This window comes from Carassius gibelio, chromosome B6 (genome assembly GCF_023724105.1).
Source record: "Carassius gibelio isolate Cgi1373 ecotype wild population from Czech Republic chromosome B6, carGib1.2-hapl.c, whole genome shotgun sequence".
In the NCBI taxonomy this organism is placed as follows: Eukaryota; Metazoa; Chordata; class Actinopteri; order Cypriniformes; family Cyprinidae; genus Carassius; species Carassius gibelio.
The window spans coordinates 17,015,204-17,042,017 of NC_068401.1; the positions used below are offsets into that span (position 1 = coordinate 17,015,204).

Sequence of the window (26,814 nt, forward strand, 5' to 3'; positions counted from 1 at the left end):
CTCTGCGCTGTTCTAGCCTTAGGACTGGAACTTCACTTTACTGCTCTTAGCATAGGCTTAAAAGAAATAAAGTTTAAGCACAACTCTCTCTGCTTCATTACTCATACAAATAAATGAGCTAATTTATTCATTTAATGTGTTAAATATTTGACAGCGTATCACTTCCACGGTGATGTGGGGGAAATATTGAGTAAATGGCATTGCTCTTTTTGCAAAATAACTTTAATGTAACCACCCATGGTGGGAATTTAAGAAAAAGGACTTGAAAGGAATTTTGACACAAAGGCAATACAATCAGTTCACAAGCTTTAAGAAGTGGAGAGAGACGCTGAGCCATATGTTAGAGAGAGACCTCCCAAGAGGGAGGAAATGTGACATACATTATTGGCACAAGCACAATGTTCTGATGAAAAAAGCAAGCACATGTTAGGGAAACATATTTTCAGGAAATGTGTTTATTATAAGATATTTGAATATTGTTATAGAGTGGTTCCAAAAAGTGTTTAAATATTTCAGAAACTCTTAAAATGTATAAAAGGTTTTCTGCATTGTATAAAAAAATGCATTGTAGAGAAAATTCTTTCATGCAACATATTTAAAAAGATAAAGAGTATTGTTGATTGTTAATAAAAGACCAAAAAAAAAGATTTTTTTTTTTTTTAATTGGAAAATATTAGCAGAAAATGATGTTGTGAGACCTGTGTGAACACATAAAAATATCTAAAATGTGATGCAAATTCTGGGGGGAAAACTTTTAGCATTTAATATATATATATATATATATATATATATATATATAAAGTACAATGACATTTCAATGAGTATCCAAAAATGTCCAGATACATTTAGAGGCCAGATACAACAACAACAACAAAGAGGCTTTTCCTTGAAGAACCCTGCTTCAATGCACACTGAGGAAAAATACATTCTCAAGCCATTTTGTTAAACTATTGACTTTCATACCCAATTTTCATATGTGTGTGCATGCTCTTTTCACGAGATACACTCTTTAGAGACTGGTCACCACTTTCACAAAACACAGTGTGTTTTTCAACTGCTTCACCAATCTTCTCCCACTTATTTCCCCAGACTTGGGCCCTAAAAGCTACTTTTATTGTTTATCTGTGTTTTTTTTTGTATGTGTGTACTGTTTGTATGTGCGTTTCCCCACACGTGTGTTCTTTTATCTCTTTTCTTCTGTTCCTCACAGCTTGTGATTGCCATCCTGTGGGGGCTGCGGGCAAAACCTGTAACCAAACTACAGGCCAATGCCCCTGTAAAGACGGTGTGACGGGTATCACATGCAACCGTTGTGCTAAAGGCTACCAGCAGAGCCGATCTCCCATTGCCCCCTGCATAAGTATGTGGATCACTCAATGTCAAGATCTCTATTTTTTAAACCACTTCAATACCCAAAGAGCCATAATGCACTTATGTTTTTGTCCATGGAATGCGTTGACATATTGAGCTGAAACTTTTCATGAAAATCTGCATTTATGAACAATCACGTTGGAAGAAATTTGAAACCATGTCTCGTTAAGGTCATTCCACAGAATTATCATTTGATGTTGGTTACTTCATAAACCAAATCAGTAAAATAATGACATTTTAAGATTCTTAACATATCTTGACTGCATGATAATGAATGAAGCTAACTTATTAACCATCCCTGGTTTTTGGATTTTTGAGCTTTTGTGGATAAAACAAACAAAAAAATTGCTCTGGAGAAATTCCTGGCAGGGAGTTTAATGTAATAAATTCAACCTATGACTTTTTGAATCTTTGATTTTCCTGGGAAAATCACAAGCACTGATGTGTGAAACTTGGAAAGGTGCACACTGCGGTAATTGAACTGAAAATATTTAGTTTCTCTCATAATTGTGAAATAATCCATATTTATTTTAATAGCCCATATAAATTTAAGCAGTATCAAAATCCATGCCAAGCTCAGTTTAACACGAGGAAGTCTTGGCTACAAATGCTACCATGTCCTCTTATTCTGAAGACCATAAATCAATAGGGTTCAAAAATTTATAACAGGCTTGTACTGTAATTTAATCTGGCATTAAATTCATTCCCATGTTCACCAAGCGGAGCCCAAGATATGTAGTGCTGATATTGGAAGTAAGACCACCACAGAAAATGTGTATCATTGTACAGCGCACATCTTTCCAAAACGCCAACAGCAAAATTGACTTTCCTTGGTAGTGCTTTATTGAACTACACATTAAACCACTCAATATGGCATGTGTGCTTTTGTCCAAAGCCTTATTGATTAAAAGCTGTGTTTTGAATTTTTAAGATTTGACAAGAGTAACATTAAAGATAGATATCTCTTGTTTAAGCCTTGTTTACTGGCCAAAGCACCATAAAAGCAACAAAAACATATTTTGTCTCTGTACCATTTCTTAGGGTCACAGTTCAACAAGAGCATAAAAACAGTTTTGAACCCCACCAGATAATGAAGACCGTCCATGATTTATTTATTGTTTTTAATCAGAAGACTTGATTCTTTCTTCCTTCAAATGGCTCTTTTTGCATGCTTGTGCACCAGCTCCACAGAGCACATGAGCACTCTTTTATCAACTTCTTCATATTTCTCTGGGTATGCTTAAGCTGTTTCAGTCCTCCTTTTGTTTTTTTGTCCTCCTCATGGCAGTAAGTGCCTTTTCTTCTTGTGTATATATATATATATATATATATATATATATATATATATATATATATATATATTCCAATATGGCAAAAGACAATTCTTATTTTTTACCACTTTTATGTATTCAATCACTTTGTTGCAATGGTCTTTCGTCATGCATGGCTTTACTGAGGATAAAATCTCCTCCATTCATGAAAAGGCCATGGAAGGAAGGATGAAAGAATCAAGTCTTGGACATGTATCTCACTGTTTTTTATAACAGCAAAAGAGTAATTCCATTGCGCAAATTTTATGCCTTTCTGTGAACCTACATTTTTTATTTTTAAACAACATATAATTTTTTTTTTCTCATGCTTTATTTATTTTGATAACTGTACTCTCTTTTTTTGGAACAGAAATTCCCATTGCTCCACCGACCACCACTGCAAGCAGCACAGAGGAACCTTCAGGTAAGTGCCCATCTTAGCCTCATAAGAGAAGAATATTGTTTAAGTTATAATAAATTCGATGTCATGGGATTGCTTACTAATCAAAAATGCTAGTGGATTCACACTTGTTTTGCTTTGTAAAGGCTCATTTTGAATCATATCTGGATAGGTCACTTGTAAGTATCCCAGGACTGAGAACTTATAGGGCCAGTTTTACTAACAGCCTTGTGTCAGCGCACACTGGTCTTTTGCAGTAAAAATTGTACTGTCAGTTTTACCAAAGACGCACAGTGATGAATTAGTGCTGAAAAAAAATATTTTTTGTGCCTGACTTTATTGTATATTCATTTGTAGGAGTTTCCCTTTCAGACGCAAAATTTATGGGAGGAGAGTATTAAAAATGAATCACACAATGAGATTTACTAATGTTTGCGCTTGTCAAATTACTGGTATTTCTGCCATTATTTAACGCCCAATAAAAGCATGTCTTAAACTATTTTGTGCTTGAAATGGCTGCAATTATTGTTGCTAACGGAGGCACCGCAGAGAACATAGAGCACGTGGTTGAAGGCAAAGGGTTTTTTCCCACACGTATTAATTTATTTGGAATGCCAGAAGAACACATTATTCTAATTGTTTCAGGAAATAAAAGATGACTTTGAACCCTCAACTAGGAGTTACATAATACCAGGTCTATCAAAAATTCTCGGAAACGTAAATTTTTCTTCATTTTATTTTTATTGTTTATTTGCAACTATGCTAATTTGCACTGCGCTTGGTATATTGCGTTGGTCAATATGTAAATGAGATGTTGCATCTGTGTTCTTCAATTTGCGAGTTGTTAGTAAATCCCCCGCAGAAATGTCCATGCCCATTGGCACTGTTTTGGAATTGCGCTCTTGTAAAACTGTCTTTAAATGTGGTGCTTTTGAGGCCTTTTTTTTCAATATATTTTAAGGTTTTCCTCATTTTTGTGCGTAAAGTGGGATTTGATTCACCCTAACCCATTATGAAAGAGGAACAGAAATTTTTAAGGGGATCTATTTTTACAGTTAGATCCCTTGACGTGTTCGTTCTTGCCGCAGATGTTTTATAAATACGTCTAAAAAGTAAGCAGACCGTCAGACTTAACCTCCATGCTTGCCAAATGATTTCATTCAGCGTCAGACAGTAAAACACTGTCCGCAAATATACAAACACTTCCCTAAAATTTCTTGCAATTACAGACTAAGTGTCTCCTGATCAGATGTTTAATTTCCCAAGTTTTCTTCCCTGAGCCATCAACTTCTCTCTTTTTTTCCCCCAACATAGTATTTTCAACATAGAGAGAGAACATGCTTTAGTTTGCTCGTATGGAAAGTTTTTGTTGAAAAAATATTCGTCATTCTCACGGACAGAGGAATTCTAGCGTGCAAAAACTCTTTGCAGCTGTTGGTTGATCGTCGTAGACCTCTAATGCTTTACTGACAGATAAGATTGACAGCAGAGCTGCTGGTATTCTCTCTCTCTCGTGGACCTCATTTCATTCTTCTCTGGGATATTTTCTCTGCCCCCACATTTTTCTTCTACCCTCTTTTATTCTCTCTACATTTCTCCCTCTTTTGTCCTACTCACTCTTCTCTAGCCCATCTGAAACCAATTCCGGGTTTCATGACTGGTAGTTTGGCTCTTGCCAAATGTCAGAACTGCATTGTGAAAAGTGACTTTCTTTAATGGACTATCAATGATTTGAGATAGAGGGTGTTATGACCCATGCAAAATAAACAAATAGGCAAAGCGGAGGGAAAAGGTTAAACCATTAACCACAATGTGTTTCCATTTGTCATGGCCTGACCCTAAAGCATATGGCAGCACATGTGTAAAACTAAACTTGCATTGTGCTTGACTTAGTATTTTTGTAGAAAAGAAAAAGCTAAAGCAGTGTTGAATAAATAATAATAATAATAAGAAGAAGAAACAAAACTCTCTATACCGTTTTTTTATTTTTTTTATTTAAATTTGTCTATTTTATATTAATATAAATATAATTTATATTTTTATTTCTTTATAAAACTGGAACAATGCAGATATTAATCTTTTTTTAAATTACTAAAATGCAAGATAGCTACATTATGCCCATCTTTTGTTTTTGCAGAAAAGAAAGTGCTGAACAATAAAAAAAATAAACTATATAAATTATTTCTAGATAAAAAAATAATTATTTATTAATTTCTGTTATTTATGTATATTTTTATTTCTTTGTAAACACCATTTGTCACATTTTAGACCTTTATTTTCTCCGGAAATACTAATATGCTGCTATTATGTTATCATTATTATTATTATTATTATTGGATTTAATGTTAGAATTTCAGCTCAGACAATAATGGCAAAATGATTAAATGGTCAGAAAATTTATGAAATACACCCTTTCCAATCATTTAATGGAATTCAACCAGCCAGTTATATTTCAAAATCAACATGTTTTAAAAAACTTAATTTATTAGCAAAAATGGCATGACCTTTAATCCAGTCAATGGGGAAACCACTGATTTTGAGTCCCTAAAACGCTCGACCCATCTGGTTTTGTGAGCAACCCTCCAAGGAAAGTGCAGCATTCCAAATCAAGCTGATGGAGAGGTGGGGCACAGGACAGACCTATTTGAGTGCCCCCATCAAAATGGACACTCCAGACCACACACGCATCCTGCTATGGGACCGCATACATTATACCTTGACTCCGGGCCCAAAGCTCACCTCAGGATAGCACAATACGGCAGAAAAATATGACCTCATCCAATAGACGATTGCAAGCAGATGTTCTTATCAGGGCACCATCACCCTTCTCTGTAGCAGTTGCCCATGCAGAAAAATTGCGATTGAGAGAGAACCTGTATGTTCTTGTACAGGAGGGTGGGACAGGCAGCTGTGTAGCAGGTGTCTATGAGAATGAAATAGGGGAACGTCAGGAGGACAGAGGAAAATCGAGAGAGGAGAGGAGAAGGAGGATATTAATATGTCTTGAGCACTGCCACATGGAGGGGAGGAATGCATTGTAGATACCTCCGATTGCTCAGCTCAGACAAAACACATATTGTGTGGCAAGGTCATGCGTGGTGTGAGTCACCACTCCCAAGACCCCTGCATAATCCCCCAGACACACACACTCATCTAGGACTGACAGAGATGTCTCTACATACCTGCATCAGGAGATCAGCGCCCGTTGTTTTATAGTCATTAATTGCATGGATTTACAGATGCTTAGTTGTAAATAATGGTACTATTTTACATAACCAGTTAAAAAGATATGTCAGTATTTATTCAACCTCATGTGGTTTCAAACGCATTATTATCTGGCAACACTTTAGTTTGTGACCAATTCTCATTATTAACTAGTTGCTTATTAGCATGCATATTAATAACATACTGGCTATTAATTAGTACTTATAAAACACATATTATTCACTCGGATGGGTTAAATGCAGAGCACCAATATCGAGTATGGGTTACCATACTTGGCAAATGTCACAACATTCACTTTCACTTTCATGACCATATTCTACATCCCTAATCCTACCCAATACCTAAACTTTACAAATACCTTACTAACTATTAATAAGCTGTAAATAAGGAGTTTATTGAGGCAAGGGTAGTAGTTAATGGTTTGTTAATAGTGAGAATTGGACCTTAAAATAAAGTGTGACCAACTGTCATTTCTCTTTGAAAAAATTATGGTTTGTAGTTTTGAAAACAAGAAAACACTATAAAACAAGCAAAAGAAGTGACTAATGTGTGTGCATTATAATCTGTTTGTTTGTAAATAGTTTTGAAATCACAGAAATTAAATTGTATTTACCAAAAACGGTCTAATTTCCATCTGTTCCTAACAAAAAACTATTGCCTAATTTCAGAAAACATGGAATATAGAGTGATATGGGCTACTTTTATAATACTTTCACACTTTTTTTTTTTTTTTTTTTGGAACGTGAGAGCTCTAGTTCCTATTTTATATCACTAAGTGGAACTGCGTGGACAGGATATTCCAAAATGTACTTTTTTGTATTCCACAGAACTCTGTAAGAACAATTTTCTTAAAAGATGCAACAAAAAAAATTCAGGCACATCAGTCTGTGCCCTTTAACATGGGTACTTATTGGTCTTTGTAGCTTATCTACCCCTGAAGATTATAGTATATTTTGTAATAATATAATGTGATAATATATTAATATGAGACTTGAGTTTTACCCAATGTGATCACAAACAGCCCCCAACCATGCCTTTTTTTTCTGACAGAAAAGAAAGTAAGTCATTCAGTGACACAAGAGTGAGTAAATAATGACAGATTTTTTTTTTTTTTTGGTGAACTAACCCTTTAACACTTTCACCCTTGTAAGACCAAATGGTACTATAGAATTCAATGAGGCTCCTTGTGATTATAAAAGAAACACACAAAAACGGGGAGTGAGTGAGAGATAGAGAGAATTAGAGAGAGACAGAAAGAGAGTGAATAGTGTTGAATTAGTGTCTCATCGTGAATGCAAAGCTCTCATCTAATTTAGAGCTGGCCTCTCCTCTCTCCCATTTCGAGTGTTGGCGATGGTCCCCACACATCTCTGGGCTTCATTTACAGTAATGAAGTTGATTTCTCCCCATTCTCTCCCTATTAGAGCAATGCTACCGTGACCAAAACAAACTCTGAATCAAAACTGCACGCGCTGTCTGGTCTGTTTCTTTAAACCGTTGCCGGAGTTCAGGAGACAGCTATTTTTTCCCCCAATGTCCTGAATGGAATGAAAGAACGACAGAAAACGAGAAGGATATTTTGAGAGGTTGAGAGGGAAGGAGGAAAAAAAGCAGTTCCCTTTGGAATAGACCCAGCTTGCCCATTGAGTCCCTGCCCCAGTGGGAGTTTGGGGCTCTGGCTATAATCTAATTACATGCTTTATTTGCAGCAATTTGTTTCTCAATCAGTCTCATTCCGCACAGAGAAAGCCTCCCCCCTGTGCGCTCATTCACACCTCATTGTTACAGTTCCCAGATCTGCGATGCGGCCATGAATAGGATTGTTTGTTCCATCAGAGGTCAGACTGGAAACAGACCTCAGGTCAGCTTTAGGCTGTTTTTGCTAACAACGGAGTACAGTGTGTGGCTGTCTTCAAGCGCTAAAAGACCCAGCAGGTTAGATTGTCAGTGTTAGATGTCAAGGCTTTTCAGAAGTGCTGAGTGACATTGAATAGCACAGACTTGTTAGGCGAAAAGTTATTCTCCGCTGAATCTCCAGACCAACAACTTCCCTCGACATCTTGCGACGGAGAGAATTTGTCCACAAATGTTTCCCCGCAGGGGTCCCCACAGTCAGCGTGTAACCAGTGCCCTCCACTCATTCTTCAGTGTCAAACAAGCCTCACATTCAAACTTACACGCAGCTTTCTTTTACTCACTGGAACCGCTAACAGCGCCACTAGACTTGGTGCCAAAATCTCTCATACACAGCTTTCACGCGAAAAGACGGCAGGAAAAACATCCATTAAGGCGCCACCGGTCTCTGTGGGAGCATCTTGACGGGACGGCAAGCTAACCCTACTTCCCCTAACTCAAGAGGGGACACAATGAGTACATTTGTCCTTGCTGCGAGAGATGAGATGTTTAAACAGGAATCTCAGGGTGCTCATCACCTCCTTAAAGGAGAGATAATGAGAAATGATGGCTTTCAAAGGGAAGTATCGTGACGGCATTAAACAGGGTTATAGGAAAACAAAGCAGTCGCTCTACAGTCTTCATTTAAATGGAAATGAAGCTGCCACACTATGGACTCTCAATTTCATTTCGGTTACAGTTTCTCTGCCACCTCCAATCTACAGTGTGCACGCTTTGACTCGCCCCAACCCCACCTCGGAGTACGTCGCGCCACCACTTCTGCGCGACTACTTTCACTGGCATTTTTTTCGGATTCCTTCGTTCCCCAGGCAACCTCTTTCACACCGAGAGAATAGCGAGCCCAAAAGAAAGTAAAAGGCAGGCATGGAGCGAGGGTCGGCCGAAACAATGAAGTTTGTTCATATGCAGGCGAGCTGAAAGGTTTTTCTCTCCCCCTCCTCCGTCTTCTCATTTCATCCATCCATCCACTAAAAAAAGGCCATGACAATGTGTGGGGCGTAAGGGAAACAGCAATAGAAAACTTCTCTGTTTAAACATCTGCATGCTCGAAAGAGGTGTTTTTTTTTTTTTATGAATTAATCGTGTCCGTGTCGTCGTACAGCAACTGAGGCGCAATGGTTTAGTTATTTATCTGGACGTGCTAAAAAGAGTACCGCAATCTGAACCAAATCACGCCATGTTTCTTCTTTATTTTTACACACAACAAGCTTTTTAAAGACTTTATGCGCTGCTAATTTCCCCCCTGACCTCTCTTTGTGCTTGGACAACCCTTGCTCCCCCTTCACCACCACCTCCCTGAGTGCCGAATCAATAAATGCCAAAGGTTGAAATGGTCTTCAGGGGTTGCGGTGGGGGAGGGCGGCTTTAGGACAGACGTACAGGGTGGGTTGACAGGACAGAGAGGGAGGGAGCGTGATTCAAAAAGCCCTAATCAGGCCCATCATGGCACTGACAGTGGAGACAAGGGTGAGAAATTAGCATGGAGCTGAAAAAAAAAAATGGCTGGGTGGCACAATACGCTTGGCCTTAGAGGGCTCCCATCAGAGCAGGGGAAGGTCCAGACATCCAGAGAGCAGAATGAGAGGGACCTTTTGTCTCCTGTTTTTCTAAGGAGCAAAAGACACTTTGCTGAATGCCTCACAAGCCCTATTACAGCCTCACAATTAAACTGGGCAGATGGGTGTCACAACAGGCCAGGACTTCAGGATAGATGTGTAGTTTGCAGAGCTGTCTTTTTTTTGACAACGTTCCCTCTTTTACATTATTTAATTGTGTTTTTTTGCCCTTCTTTTCATCTTTTAACCTCCGACTTTAGACTGTGAATCCTACTGCAAGGCTTCCAAAGGCAAGCTGAAGATCAATATGAAGAAGTACTGCAAGAAAGATTACGGTGAGTGAGAAAAGTGCACACAACACCGTACCACACTCCCACATTTACGCAGGTGGCTCAAATCCTTGCCCTCGACAACATCTTTATTCTTCATCCAAAGCTGAATTCCCTCGAGCCCCCTCAGTGTTGGTATATTGTAGTGATGGCTTACTTAGGGCTTTCAAGAAGAAAGTCAAAGGATCAAACAGGAGGAAAGGCCATCAGGGAAGGGTTTAGGGGAGGCTGCGTTGACGGACAGCCCAGCAGGTATTTGAGCCCAAAGCGGATCAAGCCATGGCAGTGTGACGGGCAGAAGGGACCGAAGTGCTCACAGATATCCTCATTAAGGGAAGAGCACGTCCCTGTCCTGCATTCCTGGGGGCAGCAGGCCCTCTCTTGTCCATGAATAGGAGCAGATGTGCAGCCCCTCTCCTACAGAGGTGGGCCGTTTCATCAGTCAAGCGAGACCCTGTGGAACTTAAAGAGCTTAGCAGATTTAATAACAGCCAGAGCATTTTAACAGCTCTTTTGATTAATTTCAGGTAATTTATTAACGGTGAATAAATCACAATAGAGATGAAATGGGAATGAATTTTAATATTTTTGAACATTAATAAAATGTATACTCTAACAAAAAAAAACAAAAAAACATTTTTGCCTTTATCTTTGACATAGTTATTATATGGATCAATGACAATTAATCGTGTCCAGATAAAAAACAAAAAAACCTTTGACAAGAAACAAAATTTATTATTTGTATTAATGTTGGTTTCATATGGTTTTAAACAAGAATATATCATTTTCAAGGTTTAAATGTAATGAATAAAATCATAAAAATGTAGAGGTAATGTAACTTGTTTATTATTTATTTGTAAATATTAAGTTTTGGGGAAATTGTACCACATGACACTCGCCTTGCCTTGTTATTAGTATTATTATTTTTTATCTGATATTTTAAGAGACTTATTGTCTTTTTTTCTGGATAGTTCTGCATGTTGTTTGCAATGCTTTGTTTTTTACTTTTTATATGTATATATATATATATATATATATATATATATATATATATATATATATATACTGTACATAGTAGTTTTTGTTTCTCCTCCAAAAATATAGCAGAACTTCATTATGATATCAGGAAAGTTGTAACACCCTGATGTGTATTTCTTTATGCTCCCCAAAATATCAAAATTAATTCAGAAATGGAAACAATGCAAATCATATAATAGGGTTATTCTAATCACTGTATGCACGAATGGCATTATTTAATATATTTTTAAATAAATTAATAGATCCAGCCATAATTATTATTATGATTTTTTTATTTTTATATTTGAACACAAAATTGTTAGCCTGAATGCATTGAAAGTCAAAGCGTCTGCTAAATGCATAAATTTAAATTTGAAATTTAAATTTGAAAATAAGGAATTGTAGCCTTCAAGAATATATATATATATAATTACAGTAAGCATTTATGCTCAGAAGACCTCTCAGAAATCAGTTAGATTGAAGGTGAAGACACAGGGGATCCCTGCAGTGTAGAGAGGAGGTCTGGCACACACTGGAAGCTGCGTCTTATGTGATCCTGTCACCTCCTGCAGACCGCCTTTGCATGTTCTCCTTTCTACACTGCCATTACTCATTTAATACACATTTAAGAATTTATCCAGATAATATGGTCCCCCGCTGCATTCAATTTACAGTTGTCTTCAGTTATGGAGAGCTGGCAAGCTCCTTCTTTACAGAAAAGTGAACAATCTAGGATAAACTCCCCCATTCTGAGCATTAAACCTAATCCACTTTCCTTCTGCCTTCTCGAGCATCAGGGGGGCTTTATGCCACAGCAGCATGGAAGGAAATGGCTGGAAATGGTATTGAGCTTGAAGATGGAGTCATCTAAAGGACTTATAGGAGAATCAGGCCCTTTGTGGCATGATATTTACAACCTTATGCCTCACTGGCACATTACCCATAAAACACCACAGGAATCCTGACCACAGCTGGGCTTCCACAGGCTGTGACATGTTGCAATCACTAGATAAATGACTTCCACCTTTCCAAATGGTGACACTGACATAAAGTTAAAGGTTTATTCAATTTCATTTCTGATTATTTTTGGATCATGGAAAAAATACAAATCTGTCATCATTTACAGTACTCACCCTCATGTTGTTCCAAAAATTTTTTTTCTTACATAGAACGCAATAGATGACTATGTGAAGAATATCCTGTCAAGTTAATTAGGCTTAAACTCAAAAATGAAGAAGAAAAAAAGACAAACATTTCAGAAAAACAATTTGATGTGGGAAACCTATCAAAATTACACCTTATTACCTGACATCCTCTCCAGTAAAGAGTTAACAGTGTGTCATGAAGGAAGTGAGCTTGAGAGTCAGAACAGTGAACTATTGAACAGTTGTGTGAACTGCATTAAGCATTTAGTTGAAAAGATCCGACTCCAAAGAATGAGTATTTTATGAATCACACATATTCGTGTCTCTCAGGAACAAGCTACACTAGATATCAAGCTTTTAGTGAACAGCTTAAATTTCACTTACACAAAGCTACTGTATGGCATCAGAATATTTAGAATATTAATAACAAATCATATGAACCACTTTAATTGACTGATTTACTTTCAATTATATGTAAGAGAACTGCAAGAACATTCTTCAAAAAATCACCTTCTGTGTTCCACAGAAAAAAAACAAAATGGCAAAATGGTTTTGAAACAAAATGAGGGTAAGAAATAATTTTCCATCCCCCGGCAAATGGAACCTTTTAACAATTACCTTTGATTGTAATGCTTTAACATTTTAAGGAGTTTACAGTTGAAATGAGATGCCATTAAATAAACACAGACATGTTGCAAATTAATTTAATAAAACACATCTGAAGCACTTGGATCTCCTTTTTTAGATATTAAAGAACTTTGCATATCCTGGTACCTAATACAAAAGAGAAGTTTAAAGAGTCAGCTGTGTGGTGCAAGATATAAATTGATTCCTATAAATTTGAAAAGGGGATTTGTAATGGTAAAAATGGAAGCTTGTGAAAACCATGAATTCTTACAAGCAGAACATTTGTAACCTGGGGTTAAATGTTGTACATCAGAGGAAAAAACAACTAAATATGGGTCCAGTGATGTGCATACTCTAACACTAGCCTTTAAAATGTTGTGTAAAGTGTGTAAATAATGTAAACAGACAGATACATAGATCAGCAACCATTAGCCTGCATGATGCAGCCTCAGTCTTTAGCCAAGCGCAAAGCATTACGCAGACGAAATTAAATCTGCCTGTTTTGCTGGTCCTTTTTGTCAAAGTCACCTTACAAAGCACCTTGAAGGCTATTAATAATGAAAGGGGAACAGCATGAGTCTACAGGCAGTTTAAGCAGATTTTGAGGATTCACACTTGCAAGGAATCTCAAACTGCGACGGGGTTTGAGTTACATGCTTTATTTGAAAGCACTTTAAACTGAAGGCTGACCTGCATTGCTGAGGCAACTGAGAAGATACAAACGACTTAATCAGAATCAAAGCCAGACTCTGAACCCACGGCTGAACTATCATTGCAATTGTGGCTGTAAATTTAGGCACACTGGAGCAGTGCACTGCTGAATTTTTATTTATGGAGCAGTGTGTCTACATTTTTTTATTCAACAAAGATTTTAGAATAAAATGTATGTATGCCGTAGGATCTAAATGTCTAAGACCAAACACAAAATCTGTTATTTAAATATTAATTTAAACCTTGAAATGAACCTTGGAAAAAAAAGATTATAAATTAAAAAAAGTTTTAGATCTAGGCCACAAATCAAAACCAAATGTGACCCTGGAAAACAAAACCAATCATAAGGGTAAATTTTTTGAAACTGAGATTTATACAGTACATCATCTGAAAGCTCAATAAATAACTATAGGACAGTATTTGGCCAAGATACTACTATTGGAAAAAAATGTAATCCAAGGGGGCAAAAAAACTCAATCTTAAGAAAATCGCCTTAAAATTAAGAAAGTTGTCCAAATGAAGTTCTTAGCAATGCATATTACTAAACAAAAATTATGTTTTGATATATTTATGGTAGGAAATGTACAAAATATCTTCAGGGAGCATGATCTACTTAATATCCTAATGATTTTTGGAATTAAAGAAAAATCTATAATTTTGACCCATACAATGTTTTATTGGCTATAAAAAAATATTCCTGTACATCTAATGACTTGTTTTATGGTCCAGGGTCACAAAGAAATTCTGAAATCAATCAACTTTTTTTTTTTTTTTTTTTTTTTTACTTTTCACTTAAATTATGCAAATAATAGAATTTGTAATGGAAACAGTTGTATTAAATTAGAAATATGCTAAATGGAAACATTTTTGGAGTATTTCAGGCCTCATTGTGAACATAAATGAACATACTGTACACGTGTATGTTGTGCAAATGGGCAAATGTTAAGTTTAAACATCTTTAGGATTTTTCCTTCCATTCAAATAGTTTTATACTTTTAAACCGTACAAATATAATTTCTCAATCAACTTGGTCTAAGCTAGTTTTAAATGTCAACATTTTTAAAGTGTTAAATATTTTTATGAAAAAAAAAATATTTAAAAATGTTGACATTTAAAACTAGCTTAGACCAAGTTGATTGAGAAATTATATTTGTACGGTTTAAAAGTATAAAAAATAATATATGAAAATAACTGCTGAAACTGCTTAAAATTTAATTTCACCCATCTGTATAAAGTAGCTAATTCGGTTTTCTATTCTCTGTTTTTGTACCAGCTGTTCAGGTCCACATCCTAAAGGCAGACAAAGCCGGCGAGTGGTGGAAGTTCACTGTCAACATCATCTCTGTCTACAAGCAGGGAGAAAGCCGGATCCGCAGGGGGGATCAGTTTTTGTGGGTCAGAGCAAAGGATGTGGCCTGCAAGTGCCCAAAGATCAAGCATGGCAAAAAGTACCTGCTGCTGGGCAATGATGAGGATTCTCCAGGACAAAGCGGAGTGGTGGCAGACAAGGGCAGTCTGGTCATTCAATGGAAGGACACTTGGGCTCGGAGACTCCGGAAGTTTCAGCAGCGGGAGAAGAAAGGAAAATGCAAGAAAGCATAGTGAAAGAGCTGGACAGAGAAACACCAGACGAATGGTGGATGAAAAGAAAAGAAGAAAAAAAGACGGACTAAACATCGCTGCTTTGAATAAAAGCATGAAGAGAATATTAACTTTTTTTTTTTTTTTTTTTAATAGGAACATGTGTGAAGGAGTTCACAATGCAGTTTTCATTTCTTATTTGTTTGCTGTTTGCCAATTTTGCACCTGTGTTCAGCATAAAGAAAGGTCTTTTACGTTAAATGGCTTTCAGTCTGGTTGAGAATCAGATTTAGCCATATTTAAGATTCTAAAAAAATATATATTTAAAGGAACAGTCCTTCATCATTACAAAAACAAAACAACTTCATTCATCAGTTTTGCATTTAAAAATGTATGCTCTAACTTATGCATTATACATAACGGCATCTGAGATGACAACATTTCAGAAATATCAAAATTCAGCTTTTGGAAGGAATTTTTTTATATGACAGATATCAAAACTAATTTGTTCTTCTTCAGCCAAATTAAAATATATATTTTTTTTTTTTTTAGTTTTGAAAAGTATTTTAAAAGTATGACTTTGTAACAACCTCCATGAAGATCAAACAATTGTATGCATATACTGGTGCATTTTATTTTTTAAAATGATTATTCATTCAATTATTGGAATTTATCGTTGAGCTGTTTTTCATTGAATACAAATGCAAACAAAATGAAAAGGACAACATAGAAAAGCTCATGTACAGTGGGACATTTATATTTCAAAGAACACAACTAATCTTTGAAGACTGGTGCAGACTGTCCGAGCAGATGCACCACAAAAGCAAATCAAGCTTTCTGTTCAGTGTACATGTTTCCACTTCCCTTTTAACTGTCAGTGTCCCAGAGTTTGCTGATTCAAAAGTAAAAAAAAATAGAAAAGAAGCTTTATACATATTTAAAGCAGTGCCCATTCTCTTCAAGAGACATAAATATACTACATTTGGTTGATTTAATTTTAATTTTTTTGTTTGATCCATGTGTTGTGAATCATGCCACTTTACATCAAATCTGTACACGTTAGTGGTGAAAACTGATTTAGGATCCATAAAAATGTAATAGCATGCTTGTACAAATCCTAAAATTATTAGCATGCATTTACAATTATTTTTGAACTTGGAATAAAACCACCATGTATATTTTTGTATAAGACATGATGATTGAGGTAGATGACTCTAAATACAAACAGCAGTTCTTGCTCTATTTGATGCTCTGATTCAACTGTTTATAGTCCAGACATGGACGATGACGTCCTTTTGTTAAAACTGAACTTCAGTGTGACGAGTCCACCCTATAAACAGGCCTTTTCGTAAGTCCTGGAAGTGTTGGCAGAATGCTTTGTATAGTTAGTATTTTTCCTTGTGTGTAAAACAGTATTTAGAAGTGTACGAATTACCTTTAACTAGTATTTAGTTTAGTACTAGTAGTTAGCATCTCTCCTTAAACGTTTCCATGTCCATTTAGCATCTGTGAATGTAGGAATGCATGTACAGTAATGTTTCAATACAATAGAGAATTCTCTTCACTGTGAGAAACGCTGCTCATACACACACACGCACGCACACACACACACACACTTATTTTTTTACTAATGAGACGGATGTTCTCTAAAGTACAGCTTTTCCACTGATCTTTGAGGGTCATTTAACATTTGCTTGTGTGGTCAGTCCTTCACAGATCATTAAGAAAATAAACGGCAAGAACTGATCATTTCAACATCAGATACCATAAAAAAAAAGAAAGAAAAAAGTCAGATCTGATGAACGGTTTACGTGTGCAGTAATTCTCATCTTTCCTCAATGATTATTTCTTGCAAATGTACACAATGTATGACATCCAGATATTTATACATATGCTGTATTTACCGGTTACAAACAATATTCGTAACAGCACATGTAAATGTATTTTGTTTGGCACTCAGTATCTTAGTGCGCACTCATTTTTATTTTTAGTATTCCAGTGATGTAAATTTATGTTCAGTTTTGACTTTTCGCAGCAGTGGAAATACAGCTCCTGTATTTGACATTACCAGCAGACCTTACATACATTGCTTCTTGTTCATATTATGAATTGTAAATTTAGCTGTGGCAAATACAAGACGTCTGCAATATTGTTTTACAGTGCATACTAATATATTATGGTTATTATAAGAAAATATTTAATGACACAAGACATTGTGGATTTTTTATGTCTTTTTCTTTTCTTTTTTTCTTTTCTTTTTTACAGTTTGTGGTTGTTTAGATGGTTGTGATTAAAGTCCAGAGGGGAAGATAACTACTGAACACCAACCTGGTAGAACTACATTCAGCATTCATTTGGAATAAAACCTCAAAATATTACTAGTGTGCCTTTTCATTTTCCCCCCTCTTATAAAAATTGGTTGGAAAAAAAGATTTAAGTCAGTAATTACAGTAAAGGTTCAAGACAAAATGACCTAACGTGAGAAATGATCAGTACTAACATTTGTGATATTTTAAATATTACCATCAAAACAGCTGAGACAAAAGCTGACCAACTAGATTTCTTAGAATTTCTAACAGTCACATTTTCAGGCTAAAAACTATTGACAGGAAAGTGTTACATTACAAACTCAGGCATTTCAGTTTTTCTTCTCACTTACAAAATAGAGTCTGACCTGTAAATGAAAGAGAAGTTAAGAAGATATTTGCATTATACTGTATATGTCTTGCTTTGTGACTCGGACCTTGTTTACAAGATGGATACGCTGCCAAACAAAGAATTTAAATAGGTTTTCCCCCCTTGGAGCATCTCGAGCTCATGGTTATATTCATTATACTATTCAAAAACTCTTTTCTATTTTCCTTTCCATTCCAAATCCAACTTTGATCATTATCTGTGGAGCTTAGACGTTTAGTTCTTCATAGTGGTCCATTCCTTGGCTTTTTCCCAGCCATGGGTTTTATTATTTTCATAAATGGAAAAGGGGACAGGAGCATGTGAGAACCTCTCTCTTTCACCTCAGAGATGGTTTTTCTAATATGTGCCGTCTTCTCTTCAGAAACTTGCTCTTCATTAAGTCTACCAAGAAGCCACGACAACGATAGCGACGAGGAGAAGAACAACCATCCCCTGCATTCCTGATTGAAAGAACACACACAAAACATTTGAATGAACAAACAACTTCACAATGCCCCGACAGTGAATAGTTGTGTGTGCGTGCACATTTAAATTCACCATTTGCCATGCAAAAGCACACGACTGATCTCTAGCACATGTGCATCCGCAGAAACGTCATAAATCTGTTGTTTATATTCTGTGACTATGATCTGTTTCTCAGAGAGACTTAATGTAATCTATATTTTTGACTTCCTGAAACGCTTGAAAAAAAGCCTAACTAGTTTATTCCTTTTATTCCATTCATTATTTGCATTTTTCAATGATCACTCATTAAAATAAACACAGTAATGACTCCTAGATGGGGCTCTTAGCCCTGTGTTTAATTCCGACTCAAGATCAACACTAACTGATGGTGAGAATGACAAACAAAATGTGGTGAAACTTTCAGCGATGCATCTGCCTTTCATTAATCCTTCCGATAGTGAAATTTCTCATATACTCCATGTCACTAGAGGAATTCCATGAAGGTGTCGCAGAGGATGTCTCATCTCCTGTGAGTCACTGACATCAACCAGAACATTCTTACATCTGTTATAGATCGGCTTTTACAAAGCTGATAGTTCCGACGCTAAAATGAGACATGTTTGAAGTTGTGAAATGCTCAATGAAACCACAACTATGAACTGTGACTGAACATTATCCCACTTAGTTTTGTTTATAAGGTAAGCCTACAGTTATACAGCTAGGCTTGTAACAAAAGTTTGAATAATTTATTACTAATGCATTTAAGGATATATTGAATATGGGTGTGTTTTATAAGTGCTTTATTAAAATGATATACTTTTTGTTAAGTGCTGCCAATTCCTTTTCATTACAATAACACTGAGCACAATATCTAATAGCAGGCATATTTTAACTGTCATATTTACTCTAAGGGTCTTTAATTTAAATGCAAATCTGATTTCTTGAAATCTGTGTAAACTATTTTCGCATCAATCACTTCTTAACATTTTCAAATACGTATCCAAGTCTAGTGGATAACACAGTATAGGTATGTTCCTGAATAAAAATGTTCGAATACTGACTTTGCTAATGGTATCGAATATAATATACAGTAGCTACACCTCAGACTGTGATTGAAAAACCTTAAAATTAATACAATTTCTGATCAAGGAATATAAAAAAGTTTTTTTTTTTTTTTCTAAAATGTTAGGCACGGCAGATAGCAATTCTGTGTTCTTAGACAAAAACCAAAAAACTGTACATATAAATCCCAAATTAACTCAACAAATTCTGTCAATACGAATCCAGAATGTTCCAGAACATATAACATTTTATAATAGTGAAAAATTGCACCTTTCCTTTTCTTAAGTGAATAATGAGACCCAATAAAAACACTCACAGCTACTATAATAAAATGTATCCATTAAACTAGAATGGCATAATATATTTTTCACCTTTAAAGTGAACTTTCAGATCAACCATATACATTTTTCCCAATACACACATTTTCTGACTATGCTTGTCTCGAGCGTGCCTAACTTCAGTGCTTTCTTTCTTTGTCCAAACTCTCGAACATAGCAGACGCGCCATCATCTGTCACGTCTTTTCAAAACATGCTTATCTCAGCTAATCAGACAGGATTTTTGACATATGCGCTGTTCTTCGTGGACACTGGCTGGTACTGTATTTGCAGTCTGATTCAGTACTTTAGTTTACATTTCTCTCATAGTTTGGCTCGGTGGCTGTGTGTTCCCACTGGAGATCACAGCGCCAGCTGGCCTGCACTGAGGCACAGGGCAAAAGGAAGCTGTGCTGTGCTAACTTACGCTGGTATTATAAAAAACCGACCTACCGAAGCCTGCTGCGGGCAGGGTGTGAGTTAGGAAATCATTCTGACTGAGGCAAGGAACAATGTCAGAATGTCAGACAATGTCAATGTCAGACAATGTCAACAATTTCAGACCCCTATCCCTTTTAAATAATTCCACATTTATTTAAAAGAAAACTGGCAAGTGAAATATCAAACACCAAAAATAAAAAAAGGTCTTTCAATATGCACTGAGCTGGTAGAACCAAAGAAAGACATTTTACAAGATAAAGGGAAACTGCTTTACTCTTGAATTGAACATAAACTTTCTCTGAATTAAATGGCCAATGGTGAAATCTCATTCAGATTTTAATCAGCCTAAAGAACATTTTGTAAAACAAACCGTCATTCACGCTGTCAGATTTCTACGCTTGTCTGTTTGCTCCTCTTTTTCACCTCTGAGAAACTGTCACAGTTCTATAAGTAATCAAATTAGCTCTGTAACCCAATCACGCTGCCCCAATGACAACAACAATAAGTGCTAGACAAATAGATTAGTGTGCACAAGGGGGCAGAACAGAGGACACAAATTCTTCCCAATTGTCCTCTATTTATTTAAAATCAAAGCCGAGGGAGACAGACAGACCTGTGAAACTATAAACTTCAACTTGACACATTCAGGCGCTTGAAGACTCAAAACATAAGCCTCAACTTCATTTTCTGACCAGAGAATATTCCTCTGCTTGTCAATGTTGTTTCTAACAGCCTTTTTTTCTTTTTAAATCTTTCCAAAGAGGACAGTTGTAAAGTATTTGGCTGTAGAACGTAAACAAATTAAAAACGAATTACGTGTCAGACTTCATGCATTACAATATGATGACACATTTGGCTATTATTTTGCCATTTGACTGCAGTACTAAAGTCCATTTCTCACGTAAAGATGAAGTCATATGGTCTATATCTATACACTACCATTCAAATGTTTAGGGTCAGAAAGAGTTTTGGCAGTAAAGGCCATTTATAGATTATATATACACACCAAAATTCAGGCAGTTTTAACCTGGATTATTAAAAAACAGGAATATACTAAAGTAATCTCAAATAGACAATGGATAGAAAATACTTGCAGATACAGCAGAACAACTGATATTGCATGTACACTATTCTCTATTCTCTAGAACATACAACATAATGTGAACACCCATGTAGTTCGAAAATACAGGAGAGACACTTTATAAACATTGTGTGCCCAGAGGAGAGAATGATAAGACAGCTTTAAAAGTGTGGCATGTTATTATTATTATTTTTTTTTACATGTTCTTACCACAAGACAAAGTTGGGAAACATAAGAAGTGAAGTGAGTCAGGGAACACAAATTGAAAGAACAGACCAAAAAAAAAAAAAAAAAAAGTGGGGTACGGACGACAAGGCAGTGAGGAATTTTTCCATTCATCAACCCCCAACCCCCCCCCCCCCCCCTCCAACTGAATACATGAATATGGTTAGGTGATAAAAGCAGATGCGGGATGGGAAGATGAGAAGTAGAGAAATAAAGGAGCGAGAAAGAGAATTAATGCAAAAGTATGCAACTCTGGCCTCAGGATCTGGGATCTGCAAACAAACTTCAGTCTGTGGACTCCTCTGAACAAACAAATGGAATTGAGTGTGACATTAGACGGGCAAGACCAACTACCACAATGCATTTATTTCACAGGGAAATTTAAGATGGATCTTAATAGTGAAAGTGACGTGACATACAGCCAGGTATGGTGATCTATACTCAGAATTCATGCTCTGCATTTAAACCATACAAAGTACACACACACACACAGCAGTGAACACAAACACACTGTGAACACACAACCGGAGCAGTGGGCAGCCATTTATGCTGCGGTTCCCGGGGAGCAGTTGGAGGTTCGGTGCCTTGCTCAAGGGCTCCTCAGTTGTGGTATTGCTGGCCCGAGACTCGAACCCACAACCCTAGGGTTAGGAGTCAAACTCTCTAACCACTAGGCCATGACTTCCCTCCCCATAATAAGATTTTATTATTCACACTCTTTGCATGCTCATTGCCATAATCAAAAATGAATTAATGATCAATTCCACATCTTCTGCAAAGAGCTAATTTAATTAATAATGTCTTTATATAATTTAAGATAGAGGAAGTTCATGGAAATAAAAATTCTACCATCTACCTTCAACAGCAATGACAAAAAGACAATTATGCCATGTTCGACATTTGTCAAGTGCATAACTAGTGACACCAAAAAGGTCTGTAGTGAGAGTAGATTGGTTGAACATCTCTCATCCCCCAAAAGACACCAGCATTAGATGATTAGTTCACCCAAAATTGAGCATATGGCAACCTTTACTCACCATTATGTGTTTTCAGACCCTTATGAGATACTCTCTTCCATGGAACAAAAGTATGACTTTCTTCTTGAAAGAATGAGATCTTCAGACATGCTCCTTGAATGCAATGCAATATACACTGTTAAAAATAAAGGTGCTTAAAAGGTTCTTCACATCGATGCCATAGAAAAAATTTATTTGGTTCCACATAGAACCATTCAGTCAAAGGTTCTTTGAAGAACAATCTCTTTCTTACCTTTTTATAATCTGAAGAACCTTCTTTTGCCACAACAAACCTTTTGTGAAACAGAAAGGTTCTTCAGATGTTAAAGGTTCTTTCTGGAATCATTTGGACAAAAATTAGTCAAAAAAAGTTCTTCTATGGCATCGCGAAGCACATTTTTTTTAAGGGTGTATTCAGAATATTGTAAACAATAGCTGTCTTTGAAGCCATTTGAAAGCTTTGTGTGAGGTCAGACTAAAATGTAAGTTATTCAAAGAATATTTTATAAATAAAATCTTATTTTTATATCCATTTATTCTTGTCAAGTCCAGATGCTTCAGGTTTGACAACCCCTGGTCACGGTTCACTTTCACGGCATAGAAAAAAACAGCTTAGATATTCTGCTGGAATACAAACATGGGGATGAGTAAATAATCAAAGGATTTTTGGGGGAAGTATTCCTTTAATGAAGAGCTTAATGAAGACAGATATTTTGGGTCTGCTGCTGAAGTATGCAGACATGCTTGAACATTTACCACATGTGAAATGATTTAAGCGGTCCAGACATGGCTGGCGTGCACAAAACCTGAGAAATCTGAGAGGCTGCAGTCACTGATCACATCACAGAAAATGCAATTAAAGCAATAGTTCACCCATAAATGAAATTTCTGTCATCATTTCCTCAATAACCAATGTTGTTCCAAACACACACAAGAAAATTTAAACACTGTACTGGCCGTTCTTTTCCCTGCATTTAGCGAAATGCAGACTGGAACTGTCAAAGCTTCAAATAGAAATAAACGCTATATAATAACTCCTATGTGGAAGACTATTATGTTTATATATGTCTGTATATTAAGTCTCCTAAAGTCATAGGCTTTACACACTAGAATGTCATTCTAAACCCAGGGTAAACAGAATCCTGGGATATCTTGCTAAACACTGCTCATAATTTACCGGGAGGTAACAAATAATCTGGAGCATTCAAAAAAATTATTCCTAAACCCGTTTTAACATTCTTATTTGCATATTTGCTGTATCAGTTTCATTAACGAGCCAAATGCAGTACACGACTTTACATAAAGGCGCTAGCATTGCACACCACATGCATATTATATATTGCTGACAGTACTATCAAGATTTTCCTTAATGGATTTTTCAGATTATAAATATAAGAATGAAATGGTCTCTTTGTCATGCCAGTTGATGCATTTTCTGCCACCTTTTGACATTTTCCCCCTCTAATACTGACTGTACAACACAAAGTGTTTCCGTGATGTCCAATGCATGTGATTATGAGGCACGTGATTGGGTAACTGTTGCTAAGCATTTAGCTATAACATTCTAACACTGCTTTTAAATAACAAGTGTTTTAACCTGGGGTTAAAAGCAGGGTTTAGAATGATGATAACTTGGGGTTAAAGCATAATGTGAAACACCCTTCTGAGTAAGGCTCAATGGTATATCGAGGCAATATTATGATAGCAGTAACTGTAAAGGGACATTTGTAATGGGGTAACTCAATTATAGGTTAAGTTACTATTCTTAGATGAGTGAAGGTCTGTTCTTACCACTAACATTAGTCTGTGCTTTTGTTATTTATTTTCATTTTTAATTTATTAATTTTAATTCTGTTTTAATTGTTAAGTTGTAATATAATGTATTGTGATTTGAACCCCATCTTATTTTGCACATACTATAGTAAAGCCAAATGTAGTTACATTCACTATTATTCTTTTCATAGGCTTCAGTATGCACATTGTGTGCAGGAATGGCAGGACATGCTTTTCTTTCAAACAGAAAATTATAAAAAATATATATATATATTGTCATTCAGCCTAAATATATATATATATATATATCATATCGCCCAGCTCCAGAGCGCATGAGATTCAAGAGTTTAACAAGTTCACTGAAAAGATCTGATTTAGAAGAATAATCTGTTCACATAATGGTGAATAAATGTTGGCAACATATGGAAATTGTTGCTTCTCTTATGATTCATCTACCAGGGATACCTAGGGTGTCAAAATGAAAAGGATATCAAAATCCTCTGTGAATTAGCAACAGATTTTGAGAGAGTGAAACAGATTATTATAAAAAAAAAAAATGCATTGTGTACAGCATTCAAGCTGCAAGCATTCAAGCATTTTTATTATTATTTATTTATTTTATTATTATTATTATTATTATTGTCATTTCGTCACAGTCCCAGTCCACTTTCTTTATCTAGAAAAGAGTACTCATGATGTTCTTCAAAAAAAAAAAGAAAGAAAAGAGATCACAGAAGAAAGTACTTTGAGGTATACAGATGTAAAATACTGTAATGTCTTGCAGAACTTTCCAGAAATCTGTGTAAATGACCTCTCTAAATGTCTCAGCCTGATCTCACCTTTACTGCCGCTCCAATAACAAACACACAGATCACATGCAGATGGGCCTGTAAGAGCTCACAGCACTGAGACCCACCATAATGTGCAGATCTGACTTTGCCATTTACAGGCAGTAGACTTAATTCCTTTCAGTTCTGCAGATTACACTAAAAAAGGAGAAGGGAGGAAAGACGGGACAGAAATAGAGAGATGGCCATAAATCTGAGCGATGGACTGGCTTATTGTTGCTGGGCTCTTGATGCAGAGTACATAAAACCAGAAGCTACAGAGGCAGAACACTCACCACGGGTAGCAGACTTAGTGTCTAACAGCTTGACTCTGTGCGTCTCGTTTTGGATGCGGCCGTCTGTCTTGTCCACAAGCTGAGCAAGGTCATCAATGATCTCTGAAATACACAACACGCCAAGACAAGCTGAGCAAGGTCATCAATGATCTCTGAAATACACAAGATCATCATTCATAGTTACTTCCCAAGACTTGGAAATGCAATACAAACATTAAAAACAGTTTCAGAACATGATCCTAGAGAGAGAAAGAGCGCAGCACAAGACATGTGAAAGTATTCTCCTGCTGTCGTTTTGTGGTGTGTGTGGGGGATTTATAGTGGCTAGAAATGTGTGGTTCGTGTGCGCTGGTAGCTGTGGCTAAACCGCACACCATCTGAGGCCTTATTGACTGTATTAGTATGTCTATGTTTGCTGTCATCTGTGCAGTTACTGCTAAAATACTGTCACAAGTGGCAACAACTTGTGTCAGAGCAGGCTGGACCACAATTAAAAAAAAAAAAAAAAAACAGACCATGTGGATACGACTGTTGTGGATCAAGTTTTTTCCATTACAGTTGCACAGATTTAAGGTTTTCTTAAGTTATAGCGCCCCCTAGTTCCGTAAAATTTGGCATCTTTATGTTGTCAAGTTCAAGATAGCACTTACACCAAAGAAAATGTAAACCAAATAAAAATGTTTTGATCAAATGCTTGAATCCTTTGTCCATGTGCAAGTTTTTACTTTGCGAAGACTTGTTTAGTCATTAGCGGTCTTATCAAAAAATAAAATGGCTTGATTCAGTGAAATTATTTGATACATTTCTCAACTTTTTCAAATCTCTAGGGATGCATATGAAATGTCTAAAAAAAAAAAAAAAAAAAAAAAAAAAAAAAAAACTTTTTCTAGGTAAATTGTTCTTTTAAGTTCAAAAGATCCATTTAACAATTTTTTTATTTTTTATTTAGTCCAAGTGGTATTACAGTTGTTGCAAAAGTGTAAATGTGCTTATTATAGTGTCCAAAGGATATATACTGTATCCACACAGTACACACTGTACTACTGAGTTCAGGGTCTCTGCGATTTATGGTCTCTGACAAACACTTTCAGAGCAAAAAAATAAAAAAAATAAACAAAGAGGAAAAGAAAATCAGCACAAACAAAACTGATTCCGGCAGCTTTGGTGCTAGGACCTAATTAGTACTTAAATTAAATTACTAAAATAATCAAACAGAAACAGTTTCAGATTTCCTGGAAGAAGTTGGATGAAGTAGGAAAGTTTATAATCTACTTTCTGGGAGGAAATGTAAGAGATGTGGAGAGATACAGAGACACAGACTAACTCCTGTGCTTTTTAGAATCGAACTGAGAAGTAGAAAGAGAAAGGAGAGTTGGGATAAGGACACAATGTGTCACAAACATGACATTTAACAAATAAGATCTTTTATTTAAACTAAAACTGGACCTTC

General features: G+C 36.1%; 2 protein-coding genes across 5 annotated transcripts in view; one reads left to right on the forward strand and one right to left on the reverse strand.

Annotated features, from left to right (window-relative positions):
• Positions 1–17,564, forward strand: part of ntn1a (netrin 1a) — a 63,773-nt gene extending 46,209 nt beyond the window's left edge. Inside the window, exons 3-6 of one of the 2 annotated variants that reach the window (XM_052558349.1) lie at positions 1,211–1,360; positions 3,052–3,105; positions 10,037–10,111; positions 14,879–17,564. In XM_052558349.1, the coding sequence (XP_052414309.1) occupies positions 1,211–1,360; positions 3,052–3,105; positions 10,037–10,111; positions 14,879–15,207 (608 nt within the window). In that variant the 3' untranslated portion in view covers positions 15,208–17,564. The remainder of the gene's footprint in view (positions 1–1,210; positions 1,361–3,051; positions 3,106–10,036; positions 10,112–14,878) is intronic. The other variant, XM_052558350.1, reaches the window with a different exon arrangement.
• LOC127959291 (syntaxin-8) overlaps positions 16,168–26,814 on the reverse strand; it is a 61,672-nt gene continuing 51,025 nt past the window's right edge. For 2 of the 3 annotated variants that reach the window (XM_052558365.1, XM_052558367.1), the window contains 2 exons: positions 25,365–25,466; positions 16,168–18,323 (listed from right to left, as the gene is read on the reverse strand). In XM_052558365.1, the coding sequence (XP_052414325.1) occupies positions 18,265–18,323; positions 25,365–25,466 (161 nt within the window). In that variant the 3' untranslated portion in view covers positions 16,168–18,264. Of the gene's footprint in view, positions 18,324–25,364; positions 25,517–26,814 lie in introns of all 3 variants that reach the window. The other variant, XM_052558366.1, reaches the window with a different exon arrangement.